Source organism: Ranitomeya variabilis, chromosome 3, assembly GCF_051348905.1.
Source record: "Ranitomeya variabilis isolate aRanVar5 chromosome 3, aRanVar5.hap1, whole genome shotgun sequence".
Taxonomy (NCBI): domain Eukaryota; kingdom Metazoa; phylum Chordata; class Amphibia; order Anura; family Dendrobatidae; genus Ranitomeya; species Ranitomeya variabilis.
Window position 1 is genome coordinate 2,284,525 of NC_135234.1, and position 22,792 is coordinate 2,307,316.

General features: G+C 48.8%; 1 protein-coding gene across 1 annotated transcript in view; it reads right to left on the reverse strand.

Moving 5' to 3' along the window:
* The window catches only part of PDXK (pyridoxal kinase), a 49,875-nt gene that overhangs the window by 20,892 nt on the left and 6,191 nt on the right, over positions 1 to 22,792 (reverse strand). Inside the window, exons 2-4 of the mRNA XM_077293548.1 lie at positions 19,079 to 19,133; positions 18,899 to 19,003; positions 16,088 to 16,171 (exon numbers count right to left, since the gene is read on the reverse strand). Of these exons, the coding sequence (XP_077149663.1) occupies positions 16,088 to 16,171; positions 18,899 to 19,003; positions 19,079 to 19,133 (244 nt within the window). The remainder of the gene's footprint in view (positions 1 to 16,087; positions 16,172 to 18,898; positions 19,004 to 19,078; positions 19,134 to 22,792) is intronic.

The window sequence follows — 22,792 nt, forward strand, 5'->3', positions numbered from 1 at the left end:
CCTTTCTCACCTTTGAAACTGCTAAGACTCTTACTGTCGCTCTTATTCATTCCCGTCTGGACTACTGCAACTCTCTTCCGATCGGTTTCCCTCTTACCAAACTTTCTCCTCTCCAGTCCATCTTGAATGCGGCAGCCAGAGTCATATTTCTGTCCAGAAGCTTCACCGATGCCTCCATCTTGTGCCAGTCATTACACTGGCTACCCATTCGCTACAGGGACCAGTATAAACTCATCTCTCTCACCCACAAAGCTCTCCACAGTTCTGCACCGCCTTATATCTCCTCTCTCATCTCCGTCTATCGCCCTACACGTGCCCTCCGTTCTACAAATGACCTAAGGCTAACTTCCCCCGTAATCCGAACCTCGCACCTCCGTCTCCAAGACTTCTCTCGTGCTGCGCCAGCTCTCTGGAATGCACTTCCCCAGACGATCAGACTGATACCTAGCCCCGACCTATTCAAGCGCGCTCTAAAAACCCATCTCTTCAAACAAGCCTACCACACCAACTACTCAGTAAACTAACTTTGCCCAGTTCACTCCTTCCAAATATTATTCTGAATCTGCCCCCTACTATTCATCTGTCTCCACACCCTCCATGCACACAATTAACTGCACTGGATACTTGACTATTGCACTTAAACACACGGGCTGATGACCGGATCATGCAGCTTTGTATGAAAATCCCGATTTATTATAATTGCCAGACCTGAAATAACGAGCACTTTTCACCTATTGTGTCCCCCCCATTTCCTTGTAGATTGTAAGCTTGCGAGCAGGGACCTCACTCCTAATGTCACTGTTTAAATTGTCTTAACTCGTACCGAATTTATGGTCTGTACATGTCCCCGCTAATTGTAAAGTGCTGCCGAATATGTTGGCGCTATATAAATAAAAAATTATTATTATCCTCCCCGTGAACCGTGAGACATCACACATACAAATCTGATAACAAAAACATTTACACAGGTTGTAATGTAACAAAATAGGTAAAAAGCCAAGGGGGTGAATACTTTTGCAAGCCACTATATGTTTCTTACTTTCTCCCCAGAACGTCATAAACCACCTAGGATCTGGGGCTCTTATCCACATCCCATTATGTCATGGTCGTGGTTTGTGGAATCACCATGCCATGGACCGTGGAGAGCCTGGGGGGGCCGTGACTAAGTGAACACCTGACTGATCACTAGAGCCTCTGATGGTGAGGTTAGACTTGGCTCCGGATGAATGCCACTCCAGGACAGACCAACGGACGCACAGCAGCTGGACCCAGAGGACAGACTGGAGGGAGAAGCTGGCAGAATTTGTATTAGAATGCAGCAGACAGTTTGCATCCGAGTGCAGCAGACAGAGTTCGCATCAGAGTGCGGCAGGCAGTGTTTGTATCAGAGTGCAGCTGACAGGATCTGCAGTAGAGTGCAGCAGGCAGGATCTGCAGTAGAGTGCAGCAAGCAGGATCTGCAGCAGGCAGGGTCTGCAATTCAGTGCAGCGGCGATTGGTATGCAACCTTACACAACTTAGACTGCGAAACAGGAAGGTTGCTCAGGCACCTCCCCAGTGGGGAGGAAGCAATATACACATAATGTACCACAGCCATTGGCTGGGGAGGAAATAGCAACTGCACGCGCTGACCCTTTAAGAGGGCGGGAGCGCATGCCATAAGGACATGGCTAGAGGACCGGCTGGAAGCATGCCGAGCATGGAGAAGGGAAGAACTGTCTGCAGCATGGGTGAGTGAAGAGACACGCCGGAGACCCTGCCTGTCAGAGCAGGGACAGCGTGGTGCTAACACATTGTCACCCAAGAAGCACCACCACTCAGGTCCACTACACACCTTGGGCAGAGCTGATCGGGGTGTGCTAGGATCCAGTAGAAACCAGGTAGACACCAGCGATCATGTGATGTTAGGTGCCATGAAGCTTAGAAAACAGCAGAGAGAAGCAGAACTGAAGCGCTCCGTCTCCTCCCCGCATCTGCTGGACGGCAGCAACTTTACCCTGCGCCAGGACAGGATGATCCAAATAGAACAGTTTACGAAATTATTTACTTCTGTGTTCAGCGGTTTCATGTGAAGTCAGTTCCCACCATCACCACAATGGCTACACGTGAGTGTGAGGGGCACATCACGCAGCGCTCCTCTGCTCTGCACAGGTGGTCCATGAAGCGGAGAAGCAGCACATCGGCGCGCGGCTGTCAGCACAGGCAAAAGACAGTGGAGGTCTCCTCGATGACAACAGCGGTCTCTTAAGATCTTGCTGAATATGGCAGACAGCACCTGTCACTAATCCCACCAATCTGTCACGGTGCACAGGAGAAATACCTTTATCATCCCAACCACTCACACCAATTTGTCATGAACCGAGGTGGTTTGGTTTCCCCTGGTTCCTTCTGAAGGGGATTTATCTATATCCCACTTCCGGTTTGGAAATTGCAGCTCTCTGGCGCCCCCTTACCCTCAGGTCAGGATAGGTACTGCACCTAGGGTAATTAGTCGCCATAAAGGCTGCCTGCTATGTACTGGCTATTGGGCACGCTGCAGAGAGGGCGATATAACTACTACCACTCAGGCGGGAACAATAATTATCAACGCCGCCGATCGCTGCAACGACTCCCAATTGCACAGGACATATCCGATGACACCAGCTCCGATTTTCCAAGTATTAACGGGTCCGGAGCCAACCCAAATCAGTAGCGTAATTCACCTCAGAGAGACAAGCTAGTAATTTTATATTTTACTCCAAAAAAAAGTAGGCAGTGTTTATAAAGTATAAAATATATTATAAAGACGACAAATCATGTGTACAATAGAATTACAAATAAAAGAAGGATTCAAATTGAAAAGAACACTTACAGGATGTTAGGTCATTGCATCATCATGGCTGGCCATGTGCTGAGGAGGATGCACACATGTAGATGCATAGCAGGCATCTGTACAGCAGCTAGACCCTGAACAAAAGATACTGAAGACTCTTGCTTCACACAGTTATTCCGAGCCTAAAACCAAAGCCCTCCCCCTGTGGTGACCTCACTTAGAGGCTGAAACCCCTTTACTTTTAATTATGAAAACTATTTTTATGCCTAGCTCGCCGTATGAGTCTCATATACAAAAGACACGATGATCAGAATGTGCCCCACATCATGGGGATTCTTTTAAGTGTAAACACAGTAATTACATGATCCGCAGAAGGAGAAATCCACTCTTTGCACTCGTTGCGTTTAGCTGCTAGAGGTTTCAGTGAGTGACGGATCTATTGAGGGACATCCGGAAGATATAATTCTTATATCTCTAGCCTGGATCGGTGGCCCTATATATCACTTCACTAGAACAATAGAGGCTCATGGTTTCTATATACCAGTTTCAACCAGTACCAGTTGGGAGGGGGAATGAGTAGGGTAGGAAGACTTGTCTGCTGCAGCTAAAAGCTGGGGGGGGGGGGGCTTAGAATTCCAGCCTTGTTAAGAGGCAGAGAAAAGAAGGGGGGCTGAATCTGCAGCGGGTGTCTGTGCCATGGTACCTTTTAGAACTAAACTCACATTATGGCATTTTTACATTATCGTGACGGCACCATCCACAGAAAGTTTACAGTAACTGCGCATAGGCGGGGAACAAATGAGCAGTGCGTCCTCTCACTACCCCGACGCGCAGCCGCCATCTCCCGCACTGAACGTCATCTGCCTGAGACAACTGCCAGGTCCGGCTGTATGGGGACAGGAGTCATATCACCGCCGGGCAGGGGGGGAACTTCCAGGCAGAAGCTCTGCCCACCCTGACAGTGGAGGCCGTACACATCCCCCGCTGTATGGGGACAGGGGTCACATCACCGCCGGTCAGGCTGAGAACCTCCTAACAGTGGAGGCCGTACACATCTCTGAAGTTTCACAAGTAACTGCATTTACAAACGTCATTACTTTCTCATTTAATAAGAAAACAGTTGCGGAATTTTGTGATTGGAAGCAACAAGTTAATGTCACAGATAATAATCACATCAGAATGTAGTGCTGACAACCAGTGTGAGTTGTCAGCCCCACCCATGGGGCTATGAGGATCCTGGGATCCTGCCTGCTCCCCCCGCAGTGAGTTATACAGATCGGAGGCTGGGGGCCTGGGATGGCTGTGAGTAGGTAATGAAGCAGGTTATCTGTTGGACAGCAGACATGGAGGGTGCACAAAGGTAACTGTCACGATAATGTAAAAATGTCATATTGTGAGTTTAGTTTCAGAAGGTTACATGGCTTTCCAGACACGCTGTGGGCCATTCCGACCCCCCCTCTTCTCTCTCTGCTGCTGCTTGTGTGTGTGAATCCTAAACCCCTCCCTGAAGAATTTTTATAGTTCTACACTGCAGGCAGCGCAGTCTCCCTAAAACTACTCATTCCCCCTCCTACATGGTACTAGTTGAAACTGGTGTAGCCACCATAAGATTCTTTGTTCTATTAAAGTGACATATTCTGGCACCGATCCAGCCTAGAAATATAGGAATTGTATATTCCGGATGTCCATTGATAGATCTATCACTCACTGAAAGCGCTGGCAGCTAAACACGAGGGCAAACTGCCGATTTCTCAGTAAATGGTTCAGGTAATAGCTCCGTGTTTACACTTAAAAGAATCGTTCCGACATCTTTTATCTGGGGTCTAGCTGCTCTATAGATGTGACATGCATCTTGATGTATCTCCTGAGCACATGGGCAAACAGGAGATGAAATGATCTGAACGCTATGTAAGTGTTTTTTCAATTTTAATCCTTATATTTGTAATTGTAATGTATACATGATTTTGTCTTCTTTATGATATCTTTTTTATACCTTGTAAACACTGCCTACCTTTTTTTTTTGGAGTAAAATATAAAATTACTAGCTTGTCTCTCCATGCTCTAAACAAACTGTCGCATCCTCTGAAGTGAATTACGCTACTGATTGGATTGGCTCCGGACACGTCAATACTTTGAAAATCGGAGCTGGTGGCAGCATACTTTGTTCTGTGCCTTTGGGAGGCTTTGTAGCGACGGTGGCATTGATAATTATTGTTCCCGCCTGAGTGGGAGTAGTTATATTGTCCTTGCTGCAGCGAGCCCAATAGCCAGTACATAGCAGACAGCCTTTTTGGCGACTAATTACCCTAAGTGCAGTAACATAACATAGTAACATAGTTATTAAGGTTGAAGGAAGAAAGTCCATCATGTTCAACCCATAGCCTAACCTAACATGTCCTAACTTGTTGATCCAGAGGAAGGCAAAAAAAACCCATGTGGCAAAGAGTAAGCTCCATCATGGGGAAAAAAAATTCCTTCCTGACTCCACATACGGCAATCAGACTAGTTCCCTGGATCAACGCCCTATCAAGGAATCTAGTGTATATACCCTGTAATATTATACTTTTCCAGAAAGGTATCCAGTCCCCTCTTAAATTTAATTAATGAATCACTCATTACAACATCATACGGCAGAGAGTTCCATAGTCTCACTGCTCTTACAGTAAAGAATCCGCATCTGTTATTATGCTTAAACCTTCTTTCCTCCAGACGTAGAGGATGCCCCCTTGTCCCTGTCTCAGGTCTATGATTAAAAAGATCATCAGAAAGGTCTTTGTACTGTCCCCTCATGTATTTATACATTAACATAAGATCACCCCTTAGCCTTCGTTTTTCCAAACTAAACAGCCCCAAGTGTAATAACCTATCTTGGTATTGCAGACCCCCCAGTCCTCTAATAACCTTGGTCGCTCTTCTCTGCACCCGCTCCAGTTCAGCTATGTCTTTCTTATACACCGGAGACCAGAACTGTGCACAGTATTCTAAGTGTGGTCGCACTAGTGACTTGTATAGAGGTAAAATTATGTTCTCCTCATGAGCATCTATGCCTCTTTTACTGCATCCCATTATTTTATTTGCCTTTGTAGCAGCTGCCTGACACTGGCCACTGAATGTGAGTTTGTCATCCACCCATACACCCAGGTCTTTTTCATTGACGGTTTTGCCCAGAGTTTTAGAATTAAGCACATAGTTATACATCTTATTACTTCTACCCAAGTGCATGACCTTACATTTATCCCCATTAAAGCTCATTTGCCATTTATCAGCCCAAGCTTCTAGTTTACATAAATCAGCCTGTAATATAAAATTGTCCTCCCCTGTATTGATTACCCTGCAGAGTTTAGAGTCATCTGCAAATATTGAAATTCTACTCTGAATGCCCCCTACAAGGTCATTAATAAATATGTGAAAAAGAAGAGGGCCCAATACTGACCCCTGTGGTACCCCACTGCTAACCGCGACCCAGTCCGAGTGTGCTCCATTAATAACCACCCTGACTGACCTGAGGGTAAGGGAGGCGCAGAGAGCTGCAAGTTCCAAACCGGAACTGGAAAGTGGTATATAGATAAATCCCCTTCAGAAGGAACCAGGGGCAACCAAACAACCCCGGTTCGTGACAAATTGGTGTGAGTGGTGGGGATGATAAAGTTATCTTCCCCGTGAACCGTGACATAGTGGTGGGATCCCTGACATATCCGGTGGGATCCGTGACATATTGGTGGCAGCACGGTGGGATCTGTGACAGTAACGACAGGTAGCTGTGATTGCGCGAGAACCACAAGGGCCGGCAGAGGTGTGCTGTATGCCCCACTGGGACATAGGTGGTACACACGGGGGGCATCAGTGCTGTCACCTGCTGGAGCCGCTCAGTACTGCACACAATTCCTGGATACATCCATGATCAGGGACATATTCACACCTGTGGTAACAGATTTGGTAGCTGGCGAAAACTGACCAAAAGTTCTGAATATCCGGGTCAGACAGCCAGAGAAGCTATGAGTGTAGCAGATCCGTCCAAATGTCCGCAGCATTGGCTCCACCAGAAGCGCTGGGGGTCCAGGCCGCCAGCAGTATCTGCTCTTCCTGTGTCGGCATTCTTCCTTCTTTCCTACTTCCTTTTGTACATTCTCACCCTTGGGAAAGCTGGGTGTCGTGTGCCAACGGGTGCAGGCGTTTCGCTGGAGTGGTAGAACTGGAGTGGTGGCAGCGCAGAGTGTGGATGTGGGGACCGGCTGTGGGGGTTGCTACGCTCACTGTGGGGGGGTGCTACGCTCAATGTGTGGGGGGGTGCTACGCTCACTGTGGGGGGGTGCTACGGTCACTGTGTGTGGGGGGTGCTACGCTCACGGTGGGGGACGCTACGCTCACTGTGGGGGGGTGCTACGCTCACTGTGGGGGGGAGCTATGCTCACTGTGGGGGGGGCTACGCTCAACAAATTCACAGAAAAGAAAATTATCGTTGGGGAAAAATATCCTTAACAAATTCACAGAAAAAAATCCCCTGTGTTGGTTGGATAAAATACCTTTTATTTCTTATTATATTAAAATCCAAAAAATTGGTGCACTAACAAAAACCATCACCATACCAGCAACATACCATAGAAAAGACCATGGTGGTGCCTATCCCTGTACTCCACTACTTGCACCCTACCTGCCTGCGGAGGTTGGCACCCTATATGCCTGCGCAGTTGGCGCCCCCGCTCCTCGTCGGCTATCCCTCCTACCCCTGTTGGGCCCTGATAGGACAGGATAGAGCATTAATGCCAATCATAGCAGATCACCCATCATCATTGTTCAAATTATTAGAAATATTGATAAAGTGGCAGGTTTCTATCTGCAACTATCCTGCCCCTGCCTAACTGCGGGGGTTGACACCCTATTATGATACGACAGTGGCGCCCCCACTCCTCGACGGCTAGCCTCTATCCTGTCCCCTATCAGACGGTTGAGGGAAAAAGTAGTTTTTCATTAAAGTGCTGTAGTGCTTTAAAGATGTCCCAAAACACTCCTCAGGATTCTACATGTAAATCCGGATCCCCTTAATAACCACATTCACAGCGCATGTATACCAGACACAAAAACAGCTTGGTGTTTACCACTTCCAAATATCAGGTCTAGCACATCGCCAGATCACTATGGTGCACTGCTACAGTTTGGTGTTGCACACGTTCAAATATCTAATCTAGTGCACAGCCTGATCCCCCTGGTGCACTAGTAGGTCTAGTCCATAATCCCTTAGTATACCCGCTGTTTTGAGATATCGAAAAAATCCTTTGGACACAATGGTATCATTCACATTATACACCTCTAGGTATATCCCTTATAGCCTCCATTCACATTATGTACCGGTCACGATTCACACCGCGACTGTCAAGATCCCTTAGCCGCTGCCCACAATATGTCACGGATTGGGGTGACTTTAGACCAGCAGACGGCTATCACATGTGCAGGGGGCTTATCCTAGTTATCCCTCCACTGCCACAATGTGATGAAAAGAACACACACAATGCTATTGACCTCTTAGTTTACAGCAGGGGCTTATTTTAGGTATCCCACTGCTCTTCAATATACCATGAACTGCAGGGATTTGTGTATATCCCGCTTACAGTTCCACTTGAACCTTGCAGCTCTCTGGCGCCCCCCTTACCGTCAGGTCAGATTAGGTACTGCACCTAGGGTAATTAGTCGCCAGAAAGGCTGCCTGCTATGTACTGGCTATTGGGCGCGCTGCAGCGACGCGATAACTACTCCCACTCAGGCAGGAACAATAATTATCAAGCCGCAGTCGCTACAGTGAAACCCAAAGGCCTGCACAGTACACGGTATCACTGCCACCAGCCTCGATTAAACGGGTCCGAAGCAAACCCCAAAACAGTAGCGTAATTTCCCTTCAAGAAACAGGGTACGTTTTTAGAGCATGGAGAAATAACTGGCATGAAATAATATACCCATAAAGTTTATGCAGTGTTTATCAAAATTTTCTACAAAGATGTTATAAATGAGACAATTGCAAATATGTACAAGGTAATTATGAAAATAAAAGGATTAAAGGAAGAAAAGATAACTCACATGTTCTTAGTTCATATCAGTTCAGGCAAACACCATGCTCGGGGGAGGGGCTCCCAAAAATCCCAATGCATGAGGTACAGCTCTTCAGGTCAGACCCACATGTTCTTCCAGCAACAGACTCCCTGCTGGAGTCCGGCCAAAACAGTTATAGTTTTAGCCTGGTGACCTCACCAAAAGGGCTGGCTATCCCAGTCCCTCCTCTCTCTGCATTCTGACTAAGTATAAGCTAAATCTTTCTAAGACTTGTAATTCCGCTGCTGAACATCTCATAGCCGTAATACAACCAGCATTCATCTCGTATTATCGCTGGCATTCTAGTGAGACCAAATATGTCCTATTTGGGATGTATATTTACAGAGAAATCCCTACTTCTTCCCCTGATGGAGTTAAAAGCTCATGTTTAGAGTGATGGGTAGCTCCTTCGATGGAGATTACAAATATATGTTTTCGTGGTCTTAACTTAAACGATTTGCCTAATATCTTCCAAAAACAGAACAAAAGACTTTCATATTCTGGAAGGTTCTAATCTAGTTAAAGCTGGGCACTTTCCCCCACAGGAAATACTGGTCGTAAATACCTTTCGTCAATAAAACTCTCTTCCCCATGTACATTGACAAGGCAGCTCTTGGCTGAGTGAAAGGGAAGGGGGGTTTTTAACCCACAGCATGCTAGCAACAGAACTAAACTTATATGATATTTCATACCATATCGTGACAGTACCCATAAGTATATCCCTTAAACACTCGACGCGTTTCCCCTCACAAATTATATGAGGTTCATCAGGAGCAACAATTTGTTATCAAAGGGTTACTTAGCTCTTCTCTTCAATATTGGTGTGTTTTAACCATTTATACAGCTCGGCATTCCAGGGCGGGTCCCCTCTTGATATGATGCCTCGAAGAAAGTGCCGAAGTGCATGCGCTTTGTACCTTCCGTACTACTCACTATTATCACCTGGTGGCTCGGCGTGCGTATCAACCTAGACATCCGGTTACCTATTTGCGTTCCAAATGTATCCCGTGGCCCTGATCATATGACCATAGGACCTGACGTGTATCTAAAGATATCGCGCACTTGCGCAGATACCACTGCGTTCCACAAGTGAGTTCCATTTTCTGCGCCTGCGTGCTCTTCTCCGTGCCCCATAGTGAGAGGGTCATTTGTGCTAATGCGCACGCGTCATCACTACGGCAACCGGAGAGACCATCTTACATATAGCTGCTGCGCCTGCGCTGTTCCTTCAATGGAAGCGCCGAACTCATCGATGTGCATGCTTCATCATTGAGGCCACTTGGATACCATATATTGTAAATCTGGTAAGAAATGCATAAAGTACCCATGTATTCTAAAGGCAGCTATAGCTACTACGCTTGGTATCAACATGCATGTACTTTGGTCATTATATCATTATGCAAGCGCATAGAGAGTTCAGATTTAGCACACCGTTTATATGCATTCTTTTATATTCACTCCATATACTATTATTAAAATGCCATCCAGGGTTGGTATAACCATTCATCTAAAAGTGCCTCTTGCCATATGGCCATATATTAGTTCCATAGGTATCTTTTGGAAATTGGGTATCTATCCTCCCCATTTCCATTATATAACTGACACATACATATAGTCATATCAGCGCATGTCACCATCTCATTCTCATATCAGAAATTACGCCTTCACCAGATGAATACAAATATAATATCCTAAAATTAGGAAGGATAAATTTACACTACATTTAACCCATTCGGGTCGATACTGCAGGCCAACTCTTTAACCAATATTTTATCAACAGGGAAGAATTCATAAAAAACAACCAAAGTTCATCTGTTCATTTAGCCCCTTTGGGGAAACAGTATCCAGTTGATGGATCCATTTGACCCCTTCCGTAAAATGTTTCTATCCCAGTTACCACCTCGGACCGATGGAGCCACCACTTCCACAACGCAGAAAGAGAAGGAACCAAGGTCACCCTGGTGTACTTCCCGGACATGCCTAGATATAGGAGTATCCCTGGCATGTCTAATGTCACCCAGGTGATCCCCTATCCTTCTCCTCAATTCCCTTTTAGTTTTTCCAATGTAGTTTTTTGGGCAGGTACACTTAAATAAATATACCAAACCACGCGTCTTGCAATTGGCAAAATGTCTGGTCTCAAAAATTTGACCTGTACTTGCACTAGAGAAGAGGTTTCCTGTTGAAATAAAGCCACAAAAGGAACAACCCCCACGAAAGGTGCCCATCTGTCTTTTATCAAGCCAAGTGCCACTCTTTTTTTGGGGGGTAAAGGTGCTGTGCACAAGTTGATCCCTAATGGACCTCCCCCTCTTGTATGTAATCATAGGTGTTACAGGCAAAAATTCTTTGATGTCTGTATCTGCCAGCAGGATATCCCAGTACCTTCCAATAATATCCCTTACTTCCCGGGAGCAGTGATCAAAGTTACCAATGAGTCTCACAATAGAGTCAGTTTGTTCCCTGATCTTAGGTTGTAGGAGGCTAGTTCTTGGGATTTTTTCCACATGCTTAAATGTTTCCCGAAGAATGTTATTGGGGTAGCCCCTTTCCCGGAATCTATCCCTTAGATTCCGAGTCTCCACATAAAAGGACGAGTCTGAGGAGCAATTTCTCCTAGCCCTCATGTATTGACCCTTAGGTATCCCCCTCCTGAGTCCATAAGGGTGGTGACTGCTCCATCTTATTAAATTAGGGTTAGTCTGACAAGTGGGGTAATCTCGTGATTCTGGACTGTGATGATTATAGAAATATGTGCCTGAGAATATTAAAGGATGAATCAACATATGGGATAATAAAAAAAGATCCCACTGATAAATTCAATTCTGAACTTAGCTATATGCTGGATGAGGCCTTGAGTTATGGGCTAATATCTAAGAATGAAAGGGATTTTATGTTACAGAAAACACCAACAATACCTGTGTTCTACGCCCTTCCAAAAGTGCACAAAGGGCTGGTACCTTTAAAGGGACGGCCGATAGTTTCGGGTAACGACTCCATCACACAGAATTGTGGCATATATATTGATAAAGTTTTAAGAAACTTCGTGACAGCCCTACCATCTTATGTACGGGATACTGCTGATCTTTTATTGAAAATAGAGGATATCATGGTCGGAGAGGAGGTGTGTTTAGCATCAATTGATGTTGAAGCATTGTATAGCAGCATCCCCCATGATGCAGGTCTTCGAGCCGTTGATTATTTTTTGAAATCCAGAGGGATCCAGTTTGTGGAGCATAACCAGTTCATAGGCCGCCTTTTACAATTTGTGTTGACCCATAATTATTTTCTTTTTGATGGAAAGTTTTACCACCAGCTCAGGGGCACGGCAATGGGTAGCCCATGTGCCCCTACCTATGCCAATCTGCTCCTGGGCTGGTGGGAGGACACGGTTGTATTTGATGAGGGGAGGTCGTCCTGGTGGTGCCCCCAGATATTATTCTGGGGGCGTTATATCGATGATGTGCTGATTCTGTGGATCGGGGATGCCACCTCCTTCAACACTTTTGTTCAGGATTTAAATAAGAACGATATTGGTCTGAGGTTTACAGCTGAGATTGATAAAGAGAAAATCAATTTCTTGGACGTCACAATTAGAAAAGATAGTGAAGGCCGCCTGGGGACTGCAAAATACAGGAAACCCACCTCTACAAATAATTTAATAAGATGGAGCAGTCACCACCCTTATGGACTCAGGAGGGGGATACCTAAGGGTCAATACATGAGGGCTAGGAGAAATTGCTCCTCAGACTCGTCCTTTTATGTGGAGACTCGGAATCTAAGGGATAGATTCCGGGAAAGGGGCTACCCCAATAACATTCTTCGGGAAACATTTAAGCATGTGGAAAAAATCCCAAGAACTAGCCTCCTACAACCTAAGATCAGGGAACAAACTGACTCTATTGTGAGACTCATTGGTAACTTTGATCACTGCTCCCGGGAAGTAAGGGATATTATTGGAAGGTACTGGGATATCCTGCTGGCAGATACAGACATCAAAGAATTTTTGCCTGTAACACCTATGATTACATACAAGAGGGGGAGGTCCATTAGGGATCAACTTGTGCACAGCACCTTTACCCCCCCAAAAAAGAGTGGCACTTGGCTTGATAAAAGACAGATGGGCACCTTTCGTGGGGGTTGTTCCTTTTGTGGCTTTATTTCAACAGGAAACCTCTTCTCTAGTGCAAGTACAGGTCAAATTTTTGAGACCAGACATTTTGCCAATTGCAAGACGCGTGGTTTGGTATATTTATTTAAGTGTACCTGCCCAAAAAACTACATTGGAAAAACTAAAAGGGAATTGAGGAGAAGGATAGGGGATCACCTGGGTGACATTAGACATGCCAGGGATACTCCTATATCTAGGCATGTCCGGGAAGTACACCAGGGTGACCTTGGTTCCTTCTCTTTCTGCGTTGTGGAAGTGGTGGCTCCATCGGTCCGAGGTGGTAACTGGGATAGAAACATTTTACGGAAGGGGTCAAATGGATCCATCGACTGGATACTGTTTCCCCAAAGGGGCTAAATGAACAGATGAACTTTGGTTGTTTTTTATGAATTCTTCCCTGTTGATAAAATATTGGTTAAAGAGTTGGCCTGCAGTATCGACCCGAATGGGTTAAATGTAGTGTAAATTTATCCTTCCTAATTTTAGGATATTATATTTGTATTCATCTGGTGAAGGCGTAATTTCTGATATGAGAATGAGATGGTGACATGCGCTGATATGACTATATGTATGTGTCAGTTATATAATGGAAATGGGGAGGATAGATACCCAATTTCCAAAAGATACCTATGGAACTAATATATGGCCATATGGCAAGAGGCACTTTGAGATGAATGGTTATACCAACCCTGGATGGCATTTTAATAATAGTATATGGAGTGAATATAAAAGAATGCATATAAACGGTGTGCTAAATCTGAACTCTCTATGCGCTTGCATAATGATATAATGACCAAAGTACATGCATGTTGATACCAAGCGTAGTAGCTATAGCTGCCTTTAGAATACATGGGTACTTTATGCATTTCTTACCAGATTTACAATATATGGTATCCAAGTGGCCTCAATGATGAAGCATGCACATCGATGAGTTCGGCGCTTCCATTGAAGGAACAGCGCAGGCGCAGCAGCTATATGTAAAATGGTCTCTCCGGTCGCCGTAGTGATGACGCGTGCGCATTAGCACAAATGACCCTCTCACTATGGGGCACGGAGAAGAGCACGCAGGCGCAGAAAATGGAACTCACTTGTGGAACGCAGTGGTATCTGCGCAAGTGCGCGATATCTTTAGATACACGTCAGGTCCTATGGTCATATGATCAGGGCCACGGGATACATTTGGAACGCAAATAGGTAACCGGATGTCTAGGTTGATACGCACGCCGAGCCACCAGGTGATAATAGTGAGTAGTACGGAAGGTACAAAGCGCATGCACTTCGGCACTTTCTTCGAGGCATCATATCAAGAGGGGACCCGCCCTGGAATGCCGAGCTGTATAAATGGTTAAAACACACCAACATTGAAGAGAAGAGCTAAGTAACCCTTTGATAACAAATTGTTGCTCCTGATGAACCTCATATAATTTGTGAGGGGAAACGCGTCGAGTGTTTAAGGGATATACTTATGGGTACATAATGTGAATGGAGGCTATAAGGGATATACCTAGAGGTGTATAATGTGAATGATACCATTGTGTCCAAAGGATTTTTTCGGTATCTCAAAACAGCGGGTATACTAAGGGATTATGGACTAGACCTACTAGTGCACCAGGGGGATCAGGCTGTGCACTAGATTAGATATTTGAACGTGTGCAACACCAAACTGTAGCAGTGCACCATAGTGATCTGGCGATGTGCTAGACCTGATATTTGGAAGTGGTAAACACCAAGCTGTTTTTGTGTCTGGTATACATGCGCTGTGAATGTGGTTATTAAGGGGATCCGGATTTACATGTAGAATCCTGAGGAGTGTTTTGGGACATCTTTAAAGCACTACAGCACTTTAATGAAAAACTACTTTTTCCCTCAACCGTCTGATAGGGGACAGGATAGAGGCTAGCCGTCGAGGAGTGGGGGCGCCACTGTCGTATCATAATAGGGTGCCAACCCCCGCAGTTAGGCAGGGGCAGGATAGTTGCAGATAGAAACCTGCCACTTTATCAATATTTCTAATAATTTGAACAATGATGATGGGTGATCTGCTATGATTGGCATTAATTCTCTATCCTGTCCTATCAGGGCCCAACAGGGGTAGGAGGGATAGCCGACGAGGAGCGGGGGCGCCAATTGCGCAGGCATATAGGGTGCCAACCTCCGCAGGCAGGTAGGGTGCAAGTAGTGGAGTACAGGGATAGGCACCACCATGGTCTTTTCTATGGTATGTTGCTGGTATGGTGATGGTTTTTGTTAGTGCGCCAATTTTTTGGATTTTAATATAATAAGAAATAAAAGGTATTTTATCCAACCAACACAGGGGGGGCTATGCTCACTGTGGGGGGGGGGGGGGGGGGTGCTACGCTCACTGTGGGGGGCGCTATGCTCACTGTGGGGGGGTGCTACGCTCAATGTGTGGGGGACGCTACGCTCACGGTGGGGGGGTGCTACACTCACTGTGGGGGGCGCTATGCTCACTGTGGGGGGGGGGGGGGGGGGGTGCTACGCTCACTGTGGGGGGCGCTATGCTCACTGTGGGGGGGGGGGTGCTACGCTCACTGTGGGGGGCGCTATGCTCACTGTGGGGGGCGCTATGCTCACTGTGGGGGGGGGTGCTACGGTCACTGTGGGGGGCGCTATGCTCACTGTGGGGGGGGTGCTACGCTCACTATGGGGGGCGCTATGCTCACTGTGGGGGGGGGGTGCTACGCTCACTGTGGGGGGCGCTATGCTCACTGTGGGGGGGGGTGCTACGCTCACTGTGGGGGGCGCTATGCTCACTGTGGGGGGGGGGGTGCTACGCTCACTGTGGGGGGCGCTATGCTCACTGTGGGATTGTGATAAGTCAGTGAACGAGCGATTGTGAAGAAGAGCCGACTGTTATGGGGGCATCAGAAGCACGTGTAATCAGACCGGAGACCCCACCTTACATCCCAGCCCCTCCTATTACTGCTGACAACCAGCCTGTACATAGGGCAGTTGTAAGCCCCGCCCCCGGCGATGACATCACTGATATAGTAACATTGTACCATAAACCAGTCGTGGATTCTGACGCTTCAGTTCCTGGACAATGTCCACGACTCGGGCCAGGAATGAGGAGTCACGAGTGTAACCTGCATCACAGAGAAACGTGTCAGTGTCCACCATGACACAAGAGGGAAAAAGCGAGCACACAGTGGTACGGTCACATGACACGCACCGAGACAGACGGGCGCACAGGGACGCGCAAACGGGGTGCACAGACCACACACACGGGGACGGTCACATGACATACACAGAGACGGACGAGCACGCACAGAGACACGCACCAAGACAGATGAGCACGCGCAGAGACACACACAGACGAGCACGCAAACAGACAAACGAGCATGCACACAGGCAGACGCACACAGACACATGAGCACGCACACAGACACACACAGACGAGCACGCAAACAGACAGACGAGCATGCACACAGGGACACGCACACAGACATGAGCACGCACACAGAGACACACACAGACGAGCACGCAAACAGACAGACGAGCATGCACACAGGGACACGCACACAGACAGACGAGCATGCACACAGGGACACGCACACAGACAAACGAGCACGCACACAAATAGACAGAGAGAGACACAAATGAGCACGCTAACAGACAGACGAGCATGCACACAGGGACACGCACACAGAAGCACGCACACAGAGACACACACAGACGAGCACGCAAACAGACAGACGAGCATGCACAGAGACACGCACAGAGACAGACGAGCACGCACACAGGGACACGCACACAAACGAGCACGCACACAGATACACTCACAGAGAGACGAGCACGCACACAGGGACACAGAGAGAAAAGCATGCACACAGATACACACAGAGAGAGACGAGCACGCACACAGGGACACACACACAGAGACGAGCACGCACACAGAGACACACAGACGAGCATGCACACAGAGACACACAGAGAGAAAAGCATGCACACAGAGAGAGACGAGCACGCATACAGAGAGACGAGCACGCACACAGGGACACAGAGAGAGACGAGCACGCACACAGGGACACACACACAGAGACACACAGAGAGAGACGAGCACGCACACAGAGACATACAGAGAGAGAGAAAAGCATGCATACAGATACACACAGAGAGAGACGAGCACGCACACAGAGACACACAGAGAGAGGAGCTCGCACACTGGGACACACTCAGACAGACGGGCACACAGGGACACACAGAGAGAGATGAGCACGCACACAGAGACACACACCATGACAGACGAGCACGCACACAGGGACACAGAGAGACGAGCACGCACACAGGGACACACAGAGAGAAACGAGCACGCACACAGAGACACACAGAGAGAGACACAGAGAGACGAGCACGCACACAGAGACACACACAGAGAGAGGCGCACGCACACAGAGACACACACACAGAGACGAGCATGCACACAGAGACATACAGAGAGAGAAAAGCATGCACACAGATACACACAGAGAGAGACGGGCACGCACACAGGGACACACACACAGAGAGACGAGCACGCACACAGAGACACACACGCAGAGAAGAGCATGCACACAGAGACACACACGCAGAGACGAGCATGCACACAGACACACACAGAGAAAAGCATGCACACAGAGACACACACAGACAAGCACGCACAGAGACACACACAGAGAGAGACGAGCATGCACACTGGGACACACTCAGACAGACGGGCACACTGGGACACACAGAGAGATGAGCACGCACACAGGGACACACACACAGAGACACAAAGAGAGAGACGAGCACGCACACAGAGACATACAGAGAGAGAGAAAAGCATGCATACAGATACACAGAGAGACGAGCACGCACACAGGGACACACAGAGAGACGAGCACGCACACAGAGACACACAGAGAGAGGAGCTCGCACACTGGGACACACTCAGACAGACGGGCACACAGGGACACACAGAGAGAGATGAGCACGCACACAGAGACACACACCATGACAGACGAGCACGTACACAGGGACACACAGAGACAGACGGGCACACACACACAGAGACAGACGAGCACGCGCACACCGAGACAGACAAGCACGTACACAGGGACACACACAGAGACAGACGGGTACACAGGGATGTGCACAGAGACAGACGGGCACATACACAGAGACACGCACAGACAGAGGAGCACACACACAGGGACACACAGAGACAGATGAGCAAGCACACAGGGACACGCACAGAGACAGACGGATACACAGGGACACACGAAGAGACAGACGAGCATGCAAACAGGGACACACACAGAGACAGATGGGCACGCACACAGGGACACACACCTCGACAGACGAGCACGTACACAAGGACACACACAGATACAGACGAGCACGCACACAGGGACAAGCACCGAGACAGACGAGCATGCACACAGGAACACGCACAGAAACAGACGGTTACACAGGGACACGCACAGAGACAGACGTGCACACAGGAACACACGCAGAGACAGACGAGCACGCACACAGAGACACACAGAGACAGACGAGCATGCACACAGGGACAAGCAAATAAGGCTGCACAGACCACACACACAAGGACGGTCACATGATGCGCGCAGAGATAGACGACCACGCACCCAGGGACGCGCATACAGGGACACACACACACAGGGATGCACAGAACACACACATGGGAACTGTCACATGACGCGCGCAGAGATAGACGAGCACGCACCCAGGGATGCACATACCACACACACAGGGGACATAGTCCCACATTTATCACATGATGGTACATGACGTGTCTGGCGGAGTACACACAGATCACATGACATGGTCACCTGTCAGGACATAGTCATACTGAGTGACCCCATTCAGCCTCAGCCCCTCGTACACCTCCTGCAGCTCCTCCGCATTTAGTACCTGCCCCTTCCAGTGTGTGTATCCTGAAACGGGGAACAGACACATCCATAAGTGAGAGGACAAACCCCCAATGAGACCACTCATCACGTTGCACTCACCCGTGTGATTGGAGAACTGCACAGAATTTATAGTGTCCACCTCAAACCCCAACACCTGCAGGAACAAAAGAGGATCCATGAAACGGGCATCAGAGAGAAGGGAAAAGCTGAAGGATGGGAAGGAGGTGAAGAACCAGCAACAACCAAGGGATAAAATAGGGAGAAAGTCGGAAACATGCAGACTAAACAGGGGCAGCCGACCACAGCCCATGGAAAACAGGAGAAAACAGGGTAGGCGACCACAACCATCGGTAAGCAGGAGAGAACGGGGCAGCCGACCACTACCATCAGAAAACAGTAAAGAACGGGGTGGCCGACCACAGCCATCGGAAAACAGGAGAGAATGGGGCGGCAAACCACAGCCATCGGAAAACAGGAAAGAAGGCATCTGACCACTACCATCGGAAAACAGGAGAGAACGGGGCGTCTGACCACTACCATCGGAAAAACAGAAAAGAACGGGGTGGCCGACCACAGCCATCGGAAAACAGGAAAGAACGGGGTAGCCGACCACAGCCATCGGAAAATAGGAGAGAAAGTGATGGCCGACCACAGCCATTGGGAAAGAGGAGAGAACAGAGCGGCAGGCCACAGCCATTGGGCAAAAGGAGAGAATGGGGCAGCCGACCACAGCCCACAGAAAACAGGAGAAAACAGGGCAGGCGACCACAGTCATCGGTAAACAGGAGAGAACGGGGCGGCTGACCACAACCATCGGAAAACAGGAGAGAACAGGGCGTCCGACCACTACCATCGGAAAACAGTAAAGAACGGGGTGGCCGACCACAGCCATCGGAAAACAGGAGAGAATGGGGCGGCAAACCACAGCCATCAGAAAACAGGAAAGAAGGCGTCTGACCACTACCGTCGGAAAACAGGAGAGAACGGGGCATCTGACCACTACCATCGGAAAAACAGAAAAGAACGGGGTGGCCGACCACAGCCATCGGAAAACAGGAAAGAAAGGGGTGGCCGACCACAGCCATCGGAAAATAGGAGAGAAAGTGATGGCCGACCACAGCCATTGGGAAAGAGGAGAGAACAGAGCGTCAGGCCACAGCCATTGGGCAAAATGAGAGAACGGGGCAGCCGACCACAGCCATCAGGAAAGAGGAGAGAATGGGGAGGCCGACCACAGTTATTGGGAAATAGAAAAGAACGGTGCGGCAGGCCACAGCCATCGGGAAAGAGGAGAGAACAGGACGGCCGACAACAGCCATCGGAAAAGAGGAAAAACAGGGCGGCCGACCACAACCATCGAGAAAGAGAACAGAGCAGCTGACCATAGTCAATGGGAAAGAGAGAATGGAGCGGCAAGCCACAGTCATCGGGAAAAAGGAGAGAACGAGGCAGCCAACCACAGTCATCGGGAAGGGGAAAAGAACGGTGCGTTAGGCCAACTCCAACAAGAAAGAGGAGAGAACGGGGCGGCCATACACAGCCATCGGGAAAAGGGAGAGAACGAGGTGGCCGAACACAGCCATCGGGAAAAAAGAGGGTACTGGTCGGTCAAACACATCCATAGGGAAAAAGGAGAGACCGGGGAGGCCAGCCACAGCCATCGGGAAATAGGAGAGAATGGGCAGGCCACCCACAGCCATCGGAAAAAAGGGGAGAATGGGGCGGCAAGCCACAGCCATTGGGAAAAAGAGAATGGGAGGGCTGACCACAGCCATCAGGAAAAAGCAGAGAATGGGATGCCAGCTACAGTCTTCGGGAAAAAAGAGAGAACGGAGCAGCTGACCTCAGCCATCGAGAAAAAAGAGAGAACGGGGCGGCTGACTACAGCCATCGGAAAAGATGAGAGAACGGGGCGGCCAGCCACAGCCATCGGGAAAAAAAAAGAGAGAATGGGATGGCTGACTACAGCCATCAGGAAAAAGAAGAGAACGGGATGCCAGCTACAGACTTCGGAAAAAAGGAGAAAACGGGACGGACAGCCACAGCCATCGGGAAAAAAGGGAGAAAAGGGGTAGCCACCCATAGCGATTGGGAAAGAGGAGAGAATGGGACGGCTGACCACAGCCATCAAGAAAGAAGAGGGCAGACGGCCACAGCCTTTGGGAAAAAGTAGAGAACAGGGTGGCCGGCCACAGCCATCAGGAAAAAAGAATGGGACAACTGACCACAGCCATCAGCAAAAAGAAGAGAACGGGATGCCAGCTACAGCCTTCAGAAATAAGGAGAGAACGAGACGGACAGCCACAGCCATTGGGAAAAAGGAGAGAATGGGACGGCTGACCACAGCCATCGGGGAAAAAAAGAGGGAAGGGGGCGGCTGGCCACAGCCATCGGGAAAGAAGAGGTAAGGGGGCAGTCGGCCACACCCATCGGGAAAAAGGAGAAGGGGGTGGCCAGCGACAGCAACCAGGAAAAAGGAGAGAATGGGGCGGCAGACCACAGCCATCGGGAAAAACGAGAGAACGAGGCGGCCAGACACAGCCACTGGGAAAAAGGAGAAAACGAAGGGGCCAACCACAGCCATTGGGAAAAAATAGAAAACAAGACGCTGGCCACAGCCATTGAGAAAAAGCAGAGAACAGGGCGACCAACCACAGCCATTGTAAAAGAAGAGCGAAGGGGAGGGCCGACCACAGCCATCGGGAAAAAGGAAAATAGGGGAGGCCAGCCACAGCCATCAGGAAATAGGGGATAACAGGGCGGCCAGACACAGCTATTGGGAAAAGAGGAGAGAATGGGATGGCGGACCACAGCCATCAACAAAGAAGAGGGAAGAGGGCAGCCAGCCACAACCTTTGGGAAAAAGGAGAGAACGGGGCGGCTGGCCACAGCTGTCGAGTGAAAAAAGAGAGAATGGGATGGCTGACCACAGCCATCAGGAAAAAGCAGAGAATGGGATGCCAGTTTCAGCCTTCAGGAAAAAGGAGAGAACGGGGTGGACAGCCACAGCCATCAGAAAAAAAGAAGAGAATGGGAAGGCTGACCACAGCCATGAGGAAAGAAGAGGGAAGAGGGCGGTCGACCACAGCCACAGGGAAGGACGAGAGAACGGGACGACTGACCACAGCCGTCGAGAAAGAGGAGAGAATGGGACGGCTGACTACAGCCATCAGGAAAGAGAAGAGAACGGGATGGCTGACTACAGCCATCAGGAAAGAGAAGAGAACGGGACGGCTGACCACAGCCATTGGGAAAGAGGAGAGAACGGGACAGCTAACCACAGCCATTGGGAAAGAGGAGAGAACGGGACAGCTAACCACAGCCATTGGGAAAGAGTGGAGAAAAAGGCAGCTTACCACAGCCATCAGGAAAGAGGAGAGAACGGGACAGTTGACCAAAGACATTCCGAAAGTGCAGAGAAAAAGGTGGCAGACCACAGCCATCGGGAAAGAGGAGGGAAGGGGGCAGCTGGCCACAGCCAGAGAGAAGGAGGTGACTTCAGGAAAAAGTGGAGGGGAGCAACTACAGGAAAAAGCACACAACAGCAAGGAGAATACAGGGGAAAGGGGGATGCTAACCACAGAAATGGGGGAAGATGGGGAAGCCCACGTACAGCCGTACTCCCTTTACAGCCTTACATTCCTACTGTTATCCGCACTTTATTACTCCCTCCTACATTCCTAACATCTGCAGTGCTTACACGCATGATCTGCTAATAGTAGCCGCCTGCACCCCCATGTCACTTCCGTCACCCCTGACACATACACCCTACGTCACCCCTGACACATTCACCCCTATGTCATCCCCGTCACT